This window comes from Felis catus, chromosome B2 (genome assembly GCF_018350175.1).
Source record: "Felis catus isolate Fca126 chromosome B2, F.catus_Fca126_mat1.0, whole genome shotgun sequence".
Lineage (NCBI taxonomy): Eukaryota > Metazoa > Chordata > Mammalia > Carnivora > Felidae > Felis > Felis catus.
In genome coordinates, this window is record NC_058372.1 from 73,698,786 (window position 1) to 73,720,141 (window position 21,356).

The following is a 21,356-nucleotide window of genomic DNA, read 5'->3' on the forward strand; positions in this document are numbered from 1 at the left end:
AGTAAGTTCACCATCTTATATGGATGCAATTTGTGTTACCCAAAAACAATTACAATGGTAATATCAAAGATAACTTATCACAGCTCACCCAGAAGAAATACAGTTGACCCCTGAATAACATGGGTTTGAATTTCAGTGCACATCCACTTATATGCAGATGTTTTCCAGTACATACAGTACAGTACTTTAAACGTATTTTCCAGGGGACCTGGGTGGCACAATCGGTTACATGTCTGACTCCAGAGCTCAGCTCAGGTCATGATCTCACAGTTTGAGTTCAAGCCCCACCTTGGGCTCTATGCTTATGGCATGCAACCTGCTTGGGTTTCTGTCTCTCCCTCTCTCTGCCCCTCCTAGCTTGTGCTATCTCTCTCTCAAAATAAACAAATACACTTTAAAAAATAAATGTATTTTCCTTTCCTATGACTTTGTTAATAACATTTTCTTTTCTCTAGCTTACTTTATTGTAAGGATATAGAGTATAATGTATGTAACATACAAGTAGTGCTATGTTCTCAGTAAGACTCCAAGTCAACAGCAGCTAAGCTTCTGGGAAGTTAGAAGTTATGCACAGATTTTTTATTGCATTAGGAGTCAAGTGCCCCAACCCCTAAGTTTTTCAATGGTCTGTGTAATACTAAGGAAAAAGTTTAAAATACTGAATTACCAAAATGTGACATGGAGACATTAAGTAAAGAAACGCTATTGAAAAAAAATGGCAACGAAGGACTTAATGCAGGGTTGCCACAAACCTTCAATTTGTAAAAAATGCAGTATCTGTTAAGCGCAATAAAGCGAAGTGCAACAAAGTATGCCTGTTTGGGTACCTACATACTTAACCCTTCTGCCACACTTTACTATTTTTCAATGTATCTAACATTCAGTGTATTTATTTTACCTTATATAGTATTTAAAAATTCTGTTTGCTTACTTTTAAAAATCATTTGCATTTACATTTCTTAGGCCATCTATAAATATTTCTAACTTTGGATATAAAAAATGATTAAGAAAGAAATCTTAGGGGCGACTAAGTGGCTCAGTTGGTTAAGCATCCCACTTTGGCTCAGGTGATGATCTTGCAGTTTTTGAGTCTGAGCCCCGCATCGGGCTCTGTGCTGACAGCTCAGAGCCTGGAGTCTGCTTCAGATTCTGTGTCTCCCTCTCTCTCTGCCCCTCCCCTGTTCATGCGCTGTCTCTCTCTCTCTCAAAAATAAACATTAAAAAAATTTTTTTAAAGAATTAAAGAAATGTTAGGATTATTAGAAATTGACTTAGAAAAAAGTCAAGCTCTTATGGAAAGTAAGAAAATTAGAAGCTGAACTGCAAGATCTACTTACACATATCCTTTAACTACTTAGTAAATTCTGTGAATATGTACACTTATGGTAAGTTATGTATAAAGTCATTATCTCATTTAGCTGTATCACAAATACCCACAAAGTCTAAAAACCCAAAATTGTATTCAAATTTGTAATACAAATTTAGCATTTGTAAAGGAAAAATTTTTGAAGCCAGAAATAATACATTTTGTTCAATTTTATCTCCAATCTTAGAATGTCACTCTATATTTCTGACTTCTATTCAACAACCAATACCAGAGTTTAATAAGTCTTCCAACTTTAAAACCTCCAAATTTCTTTTTAAATCTTTATTTTTGAAAGAGTGAGAGACAGAGAGAGAGAGAGAGAGAGAGAGAGAGAGAGAGAGAGAGAGAGAGAGAGAGACACCATGAGAGGAACAGAGAGACAGAGAGAGAAGAAGACACAGAATCCAAAGCAGACTCCAGGGTCCAAGCTGTCAGCACAGAGCCTGACACAGGGCTTGAACTCATGAACCACGAGTCCGTGACCTGAGCCTAAGTCAGATGCTCAATCGATTGAGCCACCCAGGTGCCTCAAAACCTTGAGTTTTGTTTTGTTTTTTTTTTTAATTTTTTTAACATTTATTTGTTATTGAGAGACAGACTGTGAGTAGGGGAGGGGCAGAGATAAGAAGGAGACACAGAATCTGAAGCAGGCTCCAGGCTCTGAGCTGTCAGCACAGAGTCCGATGCAGGGCTCAAACTCATGGACTGCGAGATCATGACCTGAGCTGACGTTGGATGCTTAGCCAACTGAGTCACCCAGGTGCCCCAAACCTCTTGAGTTTTTTTTTTAAGGAGATAACTAATTACAGCTTTTCACCTTAATTCTCTAGAATATACTGTGCTAAAATTAATAATCTCAGCTAATTCACTTGGTTCTATAGCACAATATCAGCCCCCTTCAGCAGCTAATGGGATTCTCTATATAACTGGTGCTCAGTAAATATTCCTGTAAAACTTGTCTTCTCTTTTCTGATTGTACTTTACACTGTTTTTCTTCCTCTCTAACCTATCTATAATGCTTGCTTCAACCCTCATTCTGTGGTAAATAAAATTCCTTAATCCTTAATCTCTTCACAAAATATTCTCACTTTCTTGCCTTACGTGTTGCTTTCTCCTTAAGTGTACTGTTTCATGTATAAGCCCAACCAAGTGGAATATGCTCATTTCCTCTGTAACGTATATATCTTAGGATCAGAAGGTAGTCAGTCTCTGGTTTCCTAATGCCACCATTTCTTCCTTCACTAGCTTAAATATTCTTGTTCCTGAAAACTCTCAGCTCATGAAAACTACATATATTAATTCATAAAAGGAAAAGAGGTACCTTTTGTAACTGCCCTAATTGTGATCAATCATCAGTGGCTGCTAATGGGTAGAATAGCATTTTAAGAATTCTGAGGACCTAGTCAACCTCAGGTGAACACACACACACACACACACACACACACACACACACACACACACTGCATTATAGAAAAAGAGGATTATGTCAACAGTAGCAAAATCCATGGAAGTGGAAGATATCCTTCAGCATAATGAAATAAGCCCAAATACCAAACCTTCACAATTATATTAACTAAAATTTTGTAATTACTTATATTTAGGAACTCAGGTTCCCTCCCGTAAAACTAATAACAATGAGTTTCAATAACAAATTCACTTGAGAAACAATGTAAAGAACTCTTAATTTTTGTGAAATGGAAACAAATGCTAGAAAGTCAACAGAAGCTCTACCTTTTTAAAGTAGTATCTCTATAGTGCCTTCTAATTTCGAACCCTGCTTGCACAAACATCTCATAGTTTTATGGTATTTATCACAGTCTAGGTAGGATTAAAGCTAACAAAATCTAAAACAGAATTAGTGAAGTTCTATTGATCAATTTGTTTATTAAAATGTTATCATCCTTTCAACAAAGTTAACACAATCTAAATGAAAAAAAATAAACTATCAAACACAATAGTTCTTTTTAATCTCTGAAAGTATTCAAATTATACTTCAAACTACCTGCTTGATATAAACCCCACTCCTGGAGAACAGATCCACCAATTCTGGATGGTGTTTGCTATTCTGGCTTCCATGTCCCAGGGTGAAATTTGTATTATCTCCCCAAGTGTAGACATCTGTAGGATCTAAAATGTAAAACAAATACCAGTTTTAGTTCAATCTATAGATACACTCTACTAATCAGTTTTCCTCAACAGAGACTCTTTACAGGAACTAATTTAACCATCATATTTAGAAAGATGCTGCCAACATTATCACTTACATTATGAAACTATTAACACATTATCTAATTCTAGGAATAGAAACAGAAAATCCAATTCAGCACAGTCCTGTATCAATGTTAGGAATCTAACATTTGTTCCTTGTTTCATTAGCAGTTAGTTTAACTGCCAAATGAGTAAAATATCACCTGCCATATCCATTTAGTTGCCATGAAAATAATACCTATAGTTATTTAAATATAGGATGTTTATTACATTATATATAATATATAATACAAAGGTTCTAGATGAAGCAAATGTGATATTAGTTACTGTTCCTACAGAAACATTAACTTTTAATAGTTTACTCTTGATAGATGCAAAATCACACTAGTGATCCCATTAAACTGGGATAAAAATCACAGCTAAGTTTTAAGTCTTCATTTTTATTTTGGAAGGCGTATAAATTTTTCAACTAGATCTATAACTGTAACCTGCAATATAGTACCCAAGGTAGAAATAAAAATGAAGAATGTGTCCTTGCTTGTTCACTAGTTAAATGCAAATTATGGAGCGATTCCATTTAAAACTCTTCTCCTTTTCCACCAATTTCCATTTCCAAAGTTGAAAAGCAAACAAATTGGAGAAATAAGTGAAATCAGAAGGATGTGAGGGTAGAAGAATCACATCCTTTCCCTCTCTACCTCCAGTACTGATGTTACTTTCTGGATGCACATTAATTACAGTAGTTACAATTCCAGCCGTCTTCCTACTTAGGCTGTGTTCTTACTCTAACATAGTATAAACTGAAATTGAAAATGCAAAATCAATCAGTGTTCTGAATAAAACCCTAAAATTATCAACCAATATACACCAAAAGTATTTTTACCAAAGTAAAAATTCCTTGCAGATATCCACACACAAATTTTCTCAGGTATTTTTTTTTTAACGTTTATTTATTCTTGAAAGAGAGAGAGAGAGAGAGAGACACACAGAATGAGCTGGGGAGGGGCAGAGAGAGAGGGAGACACAGAATCTGAAGTAGGCTCCAGGCTCCGAGCTGTCAGCACAGAGCCGACACAGGGCTCGAACCCACAAACCGTGAGATCATGACCTGAGCCAAAGCCCAAAGCTTAACCGACTGAGCCACCCAGGTGCCCCTTCTCAGGTATTTTAATAAGAACAAAGTTTCATTAAAATTTTCTAAGCTATACCTTAATGGGATATATTTGTGGAATTTTCTTACCAGTAGTTTTGAATACTACATGAGTTGGTCTATCCTTCATTACAAGATCCAAAGCTGACAAGCCTTCTTTGTCTTGAATATACAGACTAACACCATGCTAAAAAAAAAAAAAGAAAAAAAAAAAGAAAAATAGAAAACAAATATATATAAATACGTTACCTCCTATGCCCACCCACATTTTTCGCACACACAGAAGAGAACTTAAAAAAATAAGATATCTAATTCTTCGAATATAGAAGAACCAGAAAACATTAAGAAATAAAATAAGTAACATTTAAAATCAAAATGAACTAGATGTGAAAGTTTACACAGTAAGGCAAGTCTGGTTGCCTAGAATGCCCTAGCTCTGGTCTCTCTGTCTGTGCCTGTCCATGTACACATACACATTATGTATTTAAAGAGCCATGTTCCATGTCTAGTCCAGTTAAGGGCTATAAAGATTTCAAGGCAATGACAGAACAATCATTCTATTAGAATTTACTATTTATATAATGTGATCACCTTGGCCCCATCTCTTTTTGCCTTGAATGTTATTATACCAAGTATTTACATTTAAGACAACTATATTCTTTTATTTTTATATTTCTATTTATATTCCTCTATTTATATTTCTATTTGTGCGATATAGGTTTTCATCTTAGTATCATTTAATTGTGGCTTCTCTAAATCACATATAATTAATGGTATCTTAAAAAAAATCTGAGGATGTGTGTGTATATGTTTTAAGGATGAATTTAAACTAATCTTTAATTTGTATCTTCACAGTTCAAAATCCAACACGAAATAGAACATTTAAAGCAGTTAGCACACCCCTACCCCTATCACCATACTTTTGTCTCTTCTAAAATATGGTGCAAGGAGGCAGGAGGGATAGAAAGCAAGGTTCGATTCATATTATTGTTATTTAACTGTAGTTTTTAAAATATAAAACATTATTTTCAAAAACAACTATTACTATTTGTTGATAGTTTAATAAGACATTCAACTATTAGACTTATCCTTATTTTAACTGGTGCAAGCCATCACAGCCCATCTGTACACACAGTTCACCTGGGTAGTTACAGGCAGAGATGAACTATGAAGTTATTAAACTCTAAGTGTAATATGTTGGAACACTCTGTTTTAGGTTACTTAAGAAAGAGGAATCTCCTCTTACCTTGAAACAATGGATTCCTAATACACTAAAACCAATTCTAAATTCATTGTGTTCTAGATGGTTATAATACTTGATTACATAAGGACTGTCAATGAGCAAAAAAGACTAAAATGAGCTATGAGCTAACCAGTAAAAAAAAAAAAAAAAAAAAAATTAAATCAGAAATGATCTAAGATCTTAATAAATTTAAAGTTATATGTTACCTAGTATTTTTTTTTAATTAGATATAATTAATCCATATGAGAAGACCTGAGCTTGACCTTTTAAGAGTAACAAAGGTAAGTTCCAAGATAGGGTACTCCAAGCTAAGAATTTAACAAATGGGATCCCAGAAACTGAGATCCCTACAAAGTTTATTTTGCCAGTTTTATAAATTTTCCTAAACATTATACATACCAACTAGATCTTAGTAAGACTACATACATTTGTATCATTCTAAGTAGCTCCAATTGCATAAGACTACATTTATTTATTTATTTATTTATTTATTTACTTACTTACTTACTTACTTACTTACTTACTTACTTATTAGAGCTCCCTAGATATGGGACTCATATTCTCATATTTTCTAATATGCTCATCTTAAATTCTAAAGGTTGTAGGACCAGTGTGTAGTCTATCCTACTTATTTAAAGATCAACTCTTGGGCTCCTGGTGGCTCAGTTGATTAAGCATCCAACTCTTGATTTTGGTTCTGGTCATGATCTCACCATAGCAAGATCAAGCTCCACACTGGGCTCCACGCTGGGCATGGAGCCTGCTTAAGATTCTCTCTCTCTCTTCCCCTGCCCCTCCCCAGGTCACATACATATACACACTCTATCTGTCTCTCAAAAAAAAAATTGTTTAAAAATAAGATACAGATCATGCCTCCAAAAGAATAGGTAGATTCATTAGTTTGTTAAATATCATCTAAGTATATACCAGGCTTATAAGCCTGAGCATTTGTTGAGAATATCTACAAGGAGCAGATGCGCTTTATATAGCTATTCCACTAGAAACCATTGGTAACACTACTGAGATACCTGTCTGCAAATACAGAGAACTGTTTTGACTGTCTTCCTCAAAAACAAAGCATATGATAAAGACTGGCATGCAGATAATTTCCTTGGGAAAAGATCCTAGAAACTGAGGGGCTAGGAAAGTAGATAAAAGGAGGAAAAACCAATACAAAAATGTGTTACCAAGTAGGCCACTGCTAAGGAGCCTTGTGAATGATCCTACCAGGGCATTCCGGAAACCTTATACAATATATCACTGAATAATTCTCCAGTCAAAGAATAAAAGGGCTAAGTGTTTGCCTTCATTAACAGTTGCTCTAAAGGGGATTTAATTCTCCTGTATTTTTGGTCGGTTATGCATGAATGCCAAGCTCTGGGGCATAAAATAAGGGGCATGCATTAGATGCTAGAAACAAGGTGCAGATTTACACCTACACAAAGCTGCTACAAGCCTATACACAAAGGTGAGGCCAAAATGACATGAAGTGGTTCAGCAAAAGTATCTGATACACCAATTTTTCCAAACTTAGTTTTCCAACTTAGTTATGAGCTAAGTTGAATGAGTTTAATATGGCTCTCTCACGATTGCTGCCCATATACTGCCAAAAAAGGGAGGATCAAAAGACTATCTTGAGATTATAATTTCCAGTGGGGTAAATTGAGATATACTCTTCTCTCCTTCTTTCAAGCCTATTCTTTAAAGCTTTGGAAGTACGTTTAGATAAACTGGCTAGATGTCCTCATACTAGAAAAAACAGAAAAATAAGCATTCTCTTATATTCAAAGGACATGGTTTTAACATCAGAAACTAGAATAATTTTAATAAACTGGTCCTGCTACCTAATTATCCTGGAGGAGGGAGGTGGGAAGGTACTTCATATCAGTTCTATTTAGTTTATAAGCATTCTATTTGAGTTTAAGGAGATTTGTCTTGCTTATAATTTGACAGTGAATTTTATTGTTCTGGTTCATGACTGGTCTATTCTGTGAGGTATCTGATATCCCTTCTAATAAAATTATCTTTTACTTAGGTAACCGTAGTTGGTTTCTGTTTCCATGAAATAAGATATCTAATACACCAACACTTATTGTCCCATTTGTTTATTTAATTATTTGGTTTTGGTCTATCTCCTTCTACTAAAATAAAAACTCAAACAAACAAAAAAAAAAGGATTCTGTCTGTTGTGTTCATTACACATCCCTAGAACCTAGATTAATGCCTGGCACTCATCAGGCACTCAAAAAAAAAAAATTGTTCCAAATACTCTATGAATAGTATAGCATTTAATCCACTAAATCCTATGATTTAGTTCTTCTATTTACAAATAGAAAAAATTAAAGTTTTTCCAGAAAAGTACCATAAATAAACCACCAGTATGAAAGAATGGTATAGCAACAACAGATACAGCAAGACCCTACAAGCATAAACAGTCTTTGCCAGGCACACATCTTGTCATAGAATCAAGGAACCAAAGAAGATATGCATAAAATTCGCTGTCTCTACTCCAGCTTTTGATAGACAAGAGGTTTCTACTGAGGTTGTTGTTGTTGTTGTTGTTGGCAAACAGGAACTGAAAGTATGGGTTTATATTTATTGTACAATTTATTTTGGCAATTAAAAAATCTTACAACTATAAAGTTTTTAATCAATGCAATTTATTTTAAATGTATATTTGTGTATGGTCTCTTTCTGACAACCATAATATCCTAAGGGCTATAGTTGACCAGAAGTAGAACTGACATGAACACTCCTATAACTGCAGCTCTTCCAATTAAACAACATTGAAAGGTCAAAGGACAGAAGGATATGCTAAAAATCAAAATGCAGATAGCATGATATGTTGAGACCAGAATACTAAAAGGATAGGAAAGATTTCTGTGGGAAAATTTGATCAGTGGAACACATCCACTGTTAGATACCTATCACTGATCAATAGGGCTCTGATGATAACAAAAGACAGTCAAGCCAAGGGCAAGGAGGCCCAAGGCACAATTTCCTGGCTTCTCTTAGCCAAGGAGAAAAGAATGATTAAGGATTTCTAAAGGAAAATGAAGCCCCAAAGAGAAGGAAGGCCCAAAATTCAAACCAGACACTATTTCAAACTGAAGCCCCAAATCCTGACACCTGAATAACAGCCCCTATGATAACAGAAAATCCAAGGACCCCCTCAACCTTGATGAGACTAGCGGTAATCCAGCTTTCTAGCAGATACTTGAAAACAGCTGAGGTTTTAGAGGTGGGAAAGGGTAAAAGTAGAGCTGATAAAATGCTTTAACTCATACCAACTAGCTTCCTATATAAAATAAGATTAAAGTAAGGGAATTAAACCAATATTCAAACATTTTACATAGTAAGAGGAATTAAATTAGCAAACATTTTTAAAAATCAAAAATAGATGAAGACCCTTAAGCTAAGCTCCCTAATGTGACCAAAAGTTCCCTGAGGATAGGAAGTGTTTTGTTTTTCTCTGTGTCCTCTACAAACATGACAAAATGCCTATACAAAAGAAATTTTTCAATTTTAATATCATGATGTCTGATTTTGAGTTTTTCATGTGCATTCATTAGTGAAATGACATTGAGGTATATCTCAAAACACTTCATTGTTTGGCTATGGAGTACAACACACCTAAATTTAATCTACTTGATGGGAAATTTCAAATAAATTAAGCTGATTCTAATCATTAATGTTTTCACAACTAATTTTATCTTAGCCAAACAAGAAATAAACATACTACCCAAAAACAGTCCCTAAATGTTATATTTCAATAACTAGTACCCTTTTAAAGTAGCTAATAATAGTTACATAAAAAGCGTATTTCTTAAGAATACTAAAAGACACATAATACTGATTAAATGATAAAATGTGTGGGATTTACTTCAAAATAGTATGAGATAAACAAAGTCAGTGGGGACATATAGAACACAAAACTAGCCAACAGTCTATTATATATTGTAAACTTTGGTATATATTTAAAATTCTACATCACAAAAAGTTTAAGTAAAAATATATATGGGATTTGAATTCTAAAGAAGAATAGTTACGACAGAAAAAAATACCAAACAATTGATAAGAACAAACTCAAATCTTTGGAAAGTAAGTGGAGTCTTTGAAAAAGACTAAGAAAAACATATGCCGGACGAAATAGTTTTAAATAAACAAATGACACTTACCTTCAACAGAGACCAAACACAATCAATATGTCCATAAAAAATGCTTCTGTGCAAAGCTGTCCATCCTGATTCCTTGTCTTTCACCAGCAGATCCACTCCTTTTTCAATAAGCCAATCTAATACTCCTTTCTTTCCACAGGAGGAAACAAGGTGGAGAGCGTTTCTGCCAAAGGCATCTTTGATAGTTGCAGCATTGTAACAATAACTGGAGAGAAAGGCCTTTATCTGGTTTTCATTCCCCTTTGTTACCACAGAAAGGACATCCAAAGCATGTTTCAGGGATCGACACTTTGATGTACAGTCAGGGATGGAAGAATTCATCCTAATTGTTTTTAGACTGCTTAATTTTAGTTCAAGATAGTCCGTTAAGACTAATTTTTAAAAATGAAAAAGCCAAGACAAAACGGTGCTATTCAGAAAGATTTATAGAGAATAAATGACCTTTTAGGATTATAATTTAAACCCTCACGGTAGTAGTATAAAACTATATACCTTTATACAATTTATTTTGGCACTTTAATCAAAAAATTATAAATAGCTCTATAAAGTTTATATCAAATACAAGTTCTTTATTAAAAAAAAAAAAACTTTCCACAGTTTATAAATTATTCCTGGAGTCAAGCACCAAGGGGGAGTGAGGAGGGGAACTCCCCCCTCCACACTGTCTGGTCCTTTTAAATATCCATAATTGCAAGGGTGACCTATAAAAAAAAAAGGGAAAGAAAAAGTAAAAAATACAAAATCTACCTCTTGCTCTCCTCAAGTACTTTACAGCCACCTCCATATTTAAGTGCCCCTAATTCCTATTTCAAAAAAAACAAAAGTCTATCAACTTTTCACCTTCACATCCACAGTATTCTAGAACTATACTAATCATTCTCTCCTCCTTTAATCCAGTCTCCTGTTTAAGGTTAACCTCTGTATCTGTATTCTGGAGTCCACCTCTTTTTGCTTCCAAAAGCTTCATTCCTTCTCCCTTATATTTTTACACTCTTATTAGCTATGTCCCCACAAGCTATAAACACACTTAAATTTACCCTCTTTATAGCAATCCTATCTCAACCTTTACCCCCTAAAATTATTTCATTACTACCACCAGCACAACTCTCTCATCATTTGGTTTTTACTAAGAGCCAGGCACTGTGATAATGTTCTCTCTGCCTAGAAAGTCTCTACTATAAGAGGAGATAATAATTAAACATCAGGTATCAAAACAACTAGGTATCAACCTGGAAAAAAAAAAAAAACTTTACATACTTACTTTATACCTTACACCAATATAAATTCCAGATGAGTCAAAGACAAACATATAAATACCATAAAAGCACTAGAAGAGCATGGGTGACTCTTTTTTATAATTTCAAACAACAAAAAGTCCTTTCTACCTATGATCTGAAATTCAAAAGGTATAAAAGATTAATACATTTAATCAGTTTAAAACCTACATTAAAATAAGAAAGGAGAAAAAAACCTCAAAGAATATAACATTACTCCAAAAAAAGAAAAAACAGGAAATTTATTTTATTTAAAAAAAAATTTTTTTTTAATGTTTATTTACTTTTGACAGGGAGAGAGAGAGCATGAGCAGAGGAGGGGCAGAGAGAGAGAGAGACACAGAATCTGAAACAGGATCCAGGCTCTGAGCTGTCAGCACAGAGGCTGATGCAGGGCTCAAACTCACAGACCGTGAGATCATGACCCGAGCCGAAGTTGGATGCTCAACCGACTGAGCCATCCAGGTGCCCCAAAAACCAGGAAATTTAGACAGAATTTAAAAATAAGACTCATCTCACTAAAAAAAAAAAAAAAAAAAAAAAAAAAAAAAATGCAAATTGAAACTAAACTGAGATACCATGCAACAACATGGATGGACCTACATAGTATAATACTACGTGAAATAAGTAAGTCAGAAAAAGACAAATACTATGTGATTTCCCTCATATGTGGAATTTAAGAAACAAAACAAATGAACAAAGGTGGGGAGAGAGACAAATCAAGATAACAGAGTTAATCATGGAGAATAAATTGATGGTAATGGGGGGATGGGTTAAACAGGTGATGGGATTAAGGAGTGCATTTGTCAGTGATGAGCACGGGGTGAGTCACAGAATTGTTGAATAACTATTTGTATACCTGAAACTAATATACCAGTGTATGTTAACTAACTGGAATTAAAATAAAAACTTAAAAAAAAAAAAACTATGAGATACCATTTTTTATCTATCAGAATAGCAAAGGTTGGTATTACTATGTACTGACAGGATTGTAAGAAAATAGGTTCCCTACCCCATTACCAGTGAGAATATAAACTTATACAATCTCTTTGGAGAGCAATTTACTAGTATTTATGAAAATGTAAAGTGTACACTTTTTTCTAACCCAAGCAATTTTACTTCTAGGAATTTATCTTAGAAAAATATATCCATGTGTGAAATGGCATAAGTATAGGATTGTTCACTGAGTCACTGTTTGAAATAGTAAAGTGTGGAAAAAAACCTAGTTAGAAGTAATTATGTTATGTCCATGCAACAGAATAGTATTCATGTATGAAAAAAAACAAAGTAGCTATATATTTACTGATATGAAATAATCTGCAATATATACTTCAAAATGTTTTTTAAAATGTGAAGTATATGTAATATCATTTGTGGAAAAGATATACATGTATTTACATGTTCATGCTTGAAAATGCATGGAAGAAGTCTAGAAGAATACACAAAAGAATGGTTCCTCTGCAGAAGGGCACCAATGGTTGGAGTCAGAAATGGAAGGCAGACTTTACCTGCATTTTACTAGGAACCACTTTTAAACGCTTCACCATGTGCATGAAAAGCTATTCAAAAATAAACATCTAAAAATATACATAAATGCTAATATATTGATTAGAGAGGATATAGAAAATACAAAAAAAAAAAAAAAAAAAAAAAAACCTCAGCCACCATATAAGAGCCTCTAGCTTCCTTTTTTTCCAATATGCCACCCTGTCTGCTTTGCCCCATTCAGATCTGGAGAAATGAAATACTATTTGTAAACTATCTGACAAACTACTATTCTTCAGTTTCTTTACTTCATGTTAGAAAACTACTGATATATTAGAAATTTTATACCTAGAGTGGACTACTTTACAATCAACATTTCTCCATCATCTTTTTATCATCTCCTAATTTTTTTTTTCAGTATTTTTGTCCTCTGGATTTTTTTTTAATCTCTGGATTATAAGTAACTAATCAATCCATTTCATAATGGCTATATTTTAAAGATTTTATAATAGAAATTCTATGTACATTCTCTTCTCCAAGGTATCAAACTATCAAAAATAGTTAATAGAACAAACAATCCTAAAATTTGTATGGAATCACAAAAGACCCCAAATAGCCAAAGCAAGAGAGAAAGAACAAACCTGAAAGCATCATGTCCCCTGATTTCAAACTATATTACAAAACTGTAGTAATTAAAGCAGCATGACACTGGCATACAAAGAAACACATGCATCAGTGGAACAAAGTAGGCCAGAAATAAGCCCACGCATAAATGGTCAATTAACTTACAACAAGGAACCAAGAATATACGATGGCAAGAGGAGTCTCTTCAACAAATGGTGCTGGGAACTGGATCCCTATCTTAAACCATACCCCAAAATTAACTCAAATGCATTAAAGACTTAAATGTAAGAGCTGAAACCATAAAACGCCTAGAAGAAAACACAGGCAATACACTCTCTGACATAGGTCTTGGAGAGGATTATTTTAATCTGACACCAAAAGCAACAAAAGCAAAAAAATCAACAAGTGGGACCACATCAAATCAAAAAGCTTCTGCACGGCAAAACCATAAACAAAACCATGAACAAAATGAAAAAGCAACCTACCTTATGGGAGAAAAATTTTTGGAAATCATACATCCGAGGGGCATCTGGGTGGCTCAGCTGGTTAACTGTCTGTCTCTTGGGTTCAGCTCAGGTCATGATCTCAAAGTTCGTGAGTTCAAGCCCCACATCTCTGATAGTGCAGAGCCTGCTTGGGATTCTCTGTCTCCCTCTTTCTCTCTGCCCCTACACTGTTCACTCTCTCAAAAAAACTAAATAAACTTAAAAAAAATCAGATATCTGATAAAGAGCTATAATTTATATAATTATCCAAAGAATTCATACAATTCAAGAGCAAAAAACCAAACCATCGGATTTAAAAAATGAGCAAAAGATCTAAACAGACAATTTTCCAAAGACATACAGATGCCCAACAGGTACATGAAAAATTGCTCAATATTGCTAATCATCAGGGAAATGCAAATCAAAACCATAATAAAATATCACTTCACTCCTGCTAGAATGGCTACTATCAAAAAGATAAGAAATAACCAGTATTGCCAAGGATGTGGAGAAAAAGGAACCCCTGTACACTATAGGTAGAAATATAAATTGATACAACCACTATGGAAAATAGTATGGAGGTTCCCCCCAAAATTAAAAATAGAACTACCATATGATCCAGCAAATCCACTTCTGGCTATTTATGCAAAGAAAACAAAAACACGAACTTGAAAAGATATATGTACCCCTATGTTCACTGCATAGTCAAGATAAGGAAACAACCTAAGCATCCATCAATGGATAAATGGATAAAGAAGTTATACACACACACACACACACACACACACAATGAAATATTACTGAGTCATTCATTAAAAAGGATGAAATCTTGCCATTTGCAACAACATGAATGGACCTCAAAGGCATTATGCTAAGTGAAATAAGTCAGAGAAAAGTAAATAGCATGACTCTTTCACGTGTGGTTATCTTAAAACAAAAACAAGCTCACAGATAGAGAACAAATTGGTAGTTACGGAATTTGGGGGGGGGTGGGGGGGCAGGGACAGAAATGGATGAACCAGTTGTTTGCTTTTTCTTGTTTTAAATAAACTGAATAAATTTTAAAAATAAAACAAATTCTCCAAAATACTTTTTTTCATTTTAATTTTTTAAATATACACTTTGAATGACAAAGAAAAACAGTTATAAGAAAGTTATTTAGAGAGACACATATGAGTGTACTATACGTGTAGGGAAAACTGTGCACCATAGACAGGTACGAAACATCGCCAATCTGCACTTTCCACTCCCATTTCAAACCACACACTAAGAATAAGAAGTCCTAAATCTAACTGGTTCTTCGCTATTCTGACTTCCCCATCTGGAGATGACAGTAAAGAATTAGAGTACTTCTAGTCCCTTCTAGTTCCAGTTCTGTTTCTACTGGTCTGCATGTTTTATAATTTGATATAGGCTTTCTAACATCCCACCTTAAAGTGTTGGTGTCAAAAGCAAAGCATTTTGTAGTTAGTTAACATAAAGAAAAAGGCGCCAAAGCCTGAAGTGTTTAAAATGTGAAAACTGGAAAATAAGCTATATTTGCAAATAGTCACTTGTAGTTAATTTCATTCTTTTGAGGCCCTAAAATTTTTCCACCTTTGCATTTTCAGTGCATTCATAATACCTGAAAAGAACTACTTACCAGCAAATACCTCACACACTACACAAAAGAATTAAGGTATAACAGAAGAAAATTCCCTAATATGTTACTATATATAAACATTTTAATGGAAAAAAAAGAAATATCAAATGCAAAAATGGTAGCATACTAAAATATATGGAGAAACATACAGAATACTAACAACATAAATAAGGAAGTGACTAAGAGCTAATGTTTCTTAGCGTCTTACATATTTGGATTCAAATATAGCAATGCCAGCTGTTACCAGTTATGTAACTCTAAAAATTACATAATCTCTCATTTCTTCATTTGAAAATGGAGACAATGTCACCAACCTCACAAGGTTACTGTAATGATAAATGAAACTACTAAGCACTGTACCTGGCAGTTCAATAAACAGGCGTTCAACAAATAGCAGCTTTCATTACTATTATTTCTTCAGTAACAAAAGGGTAACAAATTTAATCTCAAAATTCATGTTTGAACTTCACTGTCTCTGCTACCTGGTTTCCATGCATACTTCTACAATTAAACCACATATACTAAGGTTACCAAAATGACTTCCAAATTGCTAAATCTTTAAAGATACTTTCTGTTCTTGACTCCCCTGCTTTTGAGTCATTAACACTGCATTCTCCCAAGGTATCTAGAAAGGGATACTGAAAGCATAGGGAATTACTGAAACATTTAGCATGGGCTCTCTCTCACCACATCTTCCAAAGACTTTGTCACCTCCCCTTACCTTCGCATGTTGGCCTTCAGTCTTCTTTTCCTTTCTACTTCATAGCGTCCGTGGATAATTTCAATTTCTTTCTAGTTTTTAACTGTAACCTACATGCTCATAATTCCCAAATCTGTCTCCTACCCTCACATCTCTCCTAAATTCTAGGCCCGTATTTCCAATTACCAGTGTAAATGTTATTTATGCATTCAACAAATGCTTACTGAAGGCAAAGAAAGCAAAGGAAATATTTATTAAGCATCTAATATGTACTGGACATCTTACATCACAGAGAGGTTAATTAAGTAAGCCATGAGAATCATTGCACCAATAAAAGAGGAGTTAGAACTCAAACACAGATCTGTTTAACAGCAAAGTTCAAGCTATTTCTACTACAGTACACTGCCTCTCCAGTGCATCCACTGTATGTCACAAGGTACTAGGAATACAAAATAAATACGGCATGTATATTTCAGACAAAATGATAAAAGTATAGGCTCACGGATAATACTTAAGTGAAACTATAGCTCATTTAACATCTGTATTGAATGAGCAAAATTTATTACCTATCATAGTCTCTACCATCAAAGGGTCACAGTTTGATAGAGACTGATTTTTTTTAAGGAATAAAAACATGTTATTATAAACCTGGTAAAGATAAAAACAAGTGAATCATAGGAATAAGGAGTTGACGAGAGACATAGGGAAAATTTCCCATATTAGGATGAGCACAGGTTTCCCTGATAAATTCAGGGTAGGTGGACATTCAAGGCAGAGGGAACAGTAAATATAAATAAAAGCATTAGAATCATTTTAGTCTATCCTGAAAATTCCAAGTAATTCAGAAAACAGAAAAGAGTAAGGCCTAACATATACACAAGGATGGACCAGATTATGTAGACAGTCCTATGTGCCTTTCTTTGGGATAAAGAAAATGTGCAATTCAGAGACACATTTAGACATTTAAGCTCTTGAATTGACAAGATATGGTGATAACTCCCAGGTTTCTGGCCTGATTATACATAGGGCAGCCAAGCAGAGTTAAGGGGTAAAACTATGGAAATCAGAAAAACAAAACAAACTTAAAGAAAGCAACAAATAAAAATTGAAGGTAGAAAGTTATTTTACATGTGAGGATTATGAAATGCTGATGGAAAACTGAGTTGGAGGAGTATAGCTAGCTACAGGCAATTGTTCAGTCTTAAGAACTGGCCCATCACAAAAGGTGTTAGCCAGCAGAGGATGAGCCCTTAACAAAGGTCATAATCGTTCCACTTATCCTTGGTTAGGAGTTTAGGTATCTTCCTAAAACACAAATCTGATCATGCCATTCTCCAAACCCAGTATCTCTATTTCACGTAAGGTTAGCCTTGTGATCTCAGGAAGAGGATATCAACTGAGTCTAGAGACCATGTAAAATTCAGACTCTAAATTCAGAACATCTGGCTCAGCTAGTAACCCAGGTACACCACTAACTAAATGATCCTAGGCACGTCACAATTTCCTAAGCTTCAATTCTCTCATTTGGAAAAAGGGGATAACAACTATTTCCCAAGTTGTTCTGAAAAATAAATGAGACAATTCATTCATATGTAAGCACCCGACAAATATTTAAGAGGAAAAAAAAAGGGAGGAAACGGGACATTATTGGTAAGGAGGTCGGAAAATGGCGTAACTATATTAGAGTCCTTTCTGCTTGGAATCCTTTTCACCCAAACTTTTACAAGGCTGCTTAACATGCCATGGCTTACAGAGTGTCTACCATCTTTTGAACTTTCATATGGACGACCATGGTGCGTCACATAAATTTCAGCCTCATACTGCCCCTTTATACATAGGCACCTTCATTTTACAATGAGGAAATTTATGTAAAAGTTAAGTAGCCTATACTCTAGATTCCGCCTATTCTACTCTACCCAAACTGCTCTCTCAAAATGCAGTTAGGAAATCTTTAATGAGAAGTAGAATAGTGTAGTAGAAAAAAATTACCCTTATTTGTATCCATAAGAATTGGGTTCCTGCTATCTAAAACCTTGGCCAAATAACTTAATCTCCCTATTCCAGTATCTCCATCTGCAAAGTAGATGATAATAACTTGCCCTGTTAGTATGTACCTTGCCTACACAAAGATTTTAAGTTCTTTTGGGGTGGGGGGAGAATACTGTATTTCTTTATATTTCTTACTATATATATGTGTGTGCAATATATATATAGTATATATACTTAAATATATATATAAGTATGTACACACACATATATTCAATAAGCAGGTTTATTGGTAAAAACACTAACACTAAAACATCTTCCTTTTAAACTTATATATATATTAAATTAACTTACAAAGCTACAAATTATAACTCATAATTGAAGAGTCATAAACATCTTTAATTCCTTGTGTTAAGTCCTGAAAAGAGTTCACATAACAATTTTAAAACACAAGCACTTACTCCTTTAGGAAATTAATAATTTTGCTTTACCAATATTACATTTTAGTCTAACATTTTCTCAAATATTCTCTTGGTACAAAAAATAGGAACTTGAATACTTTATCAGTGTTTCACAACAGAATAATTGCCCAATTTTAGGGGGCAGGCACATCTCTACATATGGCAAAAAGTCATTGACCTATTAATAATAACAAACTTCAGGGGCGCCTGGGTGGCGCAGTCGGTTAAGCGTCCGACTTCAGCCAGGTCACGACCTCGCGGTCAGTGAGTTCGAGCCCCGCGTCGGGCTCTGGGCTGATGGCTCAGAGCCTGGAGCCTGTTTCCGATTCTGTGTCTCCCTCTCTCTCTCTGCCCCTCCCCCGTTCATGCTCTGTCTCTCTCTGTCCCAAAAAATAAATAAAACGTTGAAAAAAAAAATTAAAAAAAAAATAACAAACTTTGATACCGTTTATAATAATAAGCCAAGTAATACTGAGCTCCTTTATGTAATAGGTAAATCCATTTATGGTCTATGGAACTTTATATGGTCCTAAAGCATAATGAGAGTAAAAGAATGTATTAAGTTCCATCATAGAATTTAGGATACTAAGAGCCCTCAATGCAAGGTTGTTGTTGTTGTTTTTTTAATTAAATAAAGGAACAGCCATTTTTAAAAATTCCTTGAGGTAAATTCTGCTTTGGCTAAAGTTTCTACAAATATCTGTAATAAGTTCTTTTTAGAAAACAGATCTTTCTGTCTTCATCTAATCTATACCAGTTTCTAAAACCAATTAAAAATCAAGGAATTGAAAACAGAAAAAGGAGTGAGAAGAACAAGTGGCTATACAAGAATGTGAACTGGTACATTATGGGTAAAGAAACACAATCATTCATAAAAGTCACATTATTTCAGTAATTCTATAAATATCGAATTTCGAACGCTCTACTTCGAAGCATGGAGCGGCGGAAAGGGGCGGGAGTGCTATACCAATTTCTGCTTCCTAAAAAGAAACCCTGAGGTTTTACTAATATGTTGGAAAACAGTAGCCAAGGATGTCTGCTGAACTAAAACTATTTAGAACCGGATAAGACACAAGAATAAAAAGCCTCTATCGTCTCTGTCTCCCCCACCCCCAAAAGAACCGGTCCCTTTTCACCGGTCTTGACTATAGTCAATTCACACAGAACTTCACAGTTAGTATCCCCAAAGTGGACTAAAACTATGTGACCCCCAGGAAGGGATAATGCTTCAAGGAATGGCTTCAAATTCAAGGCTCCAAGGGAAGTGATACCGTCAACTATGTGAAACTAGCAAGGCAGCAACGCTGGAGGGCGTGTCAGGCAGGCCAGCAACGTAGCACTTTGCTGAACAGACCATTCATTAGCAGAGCCACGCTGCGGGGAGGAGGGCGTTCTGACACGGACCTCACGGCCCGCTTAGCGCCGTCTTACACGAAGTGCGTCAGTCTCGGGGCCACTGGGTCTCTTCCCCGCGGTCCATCCGCGCCACTGGCGTCCCCAGTACCCCGCACCCTCTGGAAACTGAATACTGTCCCATCGCCCCCCCCCCCGCCACCCCCCAGGCTGAAGAGACGCCGTCGCCTAAACCCGCTCCGCACGGGGGAGCCGCGCTGAGCACTCCCTCACCAGTCGCTAGATGAAAGTACGCCGGTGGTCTCCGCGAGACGGACACACAGTAGCGCAGGGACTCATCCTTAGTGAAGACAACAGGAGAAACCGAACGATGCCAGGGGGAGGCTAGTCCCCACGCACGGGAAAGCTGTGGAGGCGACTGCAACCACAGCCGCGACTACAGGCACGGGGAAGGGGGCAGGGGGAAAAAGGCCGGCGCGGGCGGGACCCAGGAATAAGACGGGCGTTGATTGGCTGGGGCTCGTGTATGCCTCATGAGGATTGGCTGGTGTTTGCTCAGAAGGCCTCGCGTGGCAGCACCTAAACTGTGGCCTTTCCCGGGAATCCGAAGGGAACATGACCCCCGGCCTTGGGATTATCGGCGCAACCCGGAGGTGGGGAAACATAGCAGTTGGGGATTCTCGGCCAACAGGCCAACAGCGGTGGTGGAAATGTCTCTTGCAGGGTCAGCCATGGCCTAGGCAGAAATGTCAGCTGCAGCCCTGGAATTCAGGATAAACCCCGGTGCGGCGAGGGCCCTGGAGACCTGGCGGAATGCCTTGGGCAGCCGGTCACCACGCAGCAGAAGCCAAAAGCGGAGGCATCTTGCACAGAAGAGTTCTTCCGTCGACCCAACGGTGGGGTCATTGGAAAGCCAAAGTCATTGTCTCGCGCAGAGACGCATTCTTGCCCTTTCCTGCCCGTTTCTACATTCAGATTATCTAAGAGTCACTCCCTTGGTCTGAATGCTTCACTGCCTTCTTAGATCGCTACTGTGGGACTTGCTGCCCGTTAGGGTCGCGTCGCTTTTGTGCCTGACCTCCAGACTCACACTCTGCTCTCCCCCACTTAACTCTGCATCCAAGGCCGGTTTTAAAAGTGGCGGAGTGGAAAAAAGAGAGAGAGACAGAGAGACAGAGAGAGACAGAGAGAGAGAGAGAGA

At 36.0% G+C, this 21,356-nt stretch overlaps 1 protein-coding gene across 4 annotated transcripts in view; it reads right to left on the reverse strand.

Moving 5' to 3' along the window:
- Positions 1-20,621, reverse strand: part of IBTK (inhibitor of Bruton tyrosine kinase) — a 91,359-nt gene extending 70,738 nt beyond the window's left edge. For all 4 annotated transcript variants that reach the window (XM_011282490.4, XM_011282487.4, XM_011282488.4 and 1 more), the window contains exons 1-4: positions 20,429-20,621; positions 10,146-10,846; positions 4,815-4,911; positions 3,369-3,493 (exon numbers count right to left, since the gene is read on the reverse strand). In XM_011282490.4, coding sequence (XP_011280792.3) covers positions 3,369-3,493; positions 4,815-4,911; positions 10,146-10,466 — 543 coding nt within the window. In that variant the 5' untranslated portion in view covers positions 10,467-10,846; positions 20,429-20,621. The remainder of the gene's footprint in view (positions 1-3,368; positions 3,494-4,814; positions 4,912-10,145; positions 10,847-20,428) is intronic.
- Between the last annotated feature and the right edge of the window lie 735 nt (positions 20,622-21,356).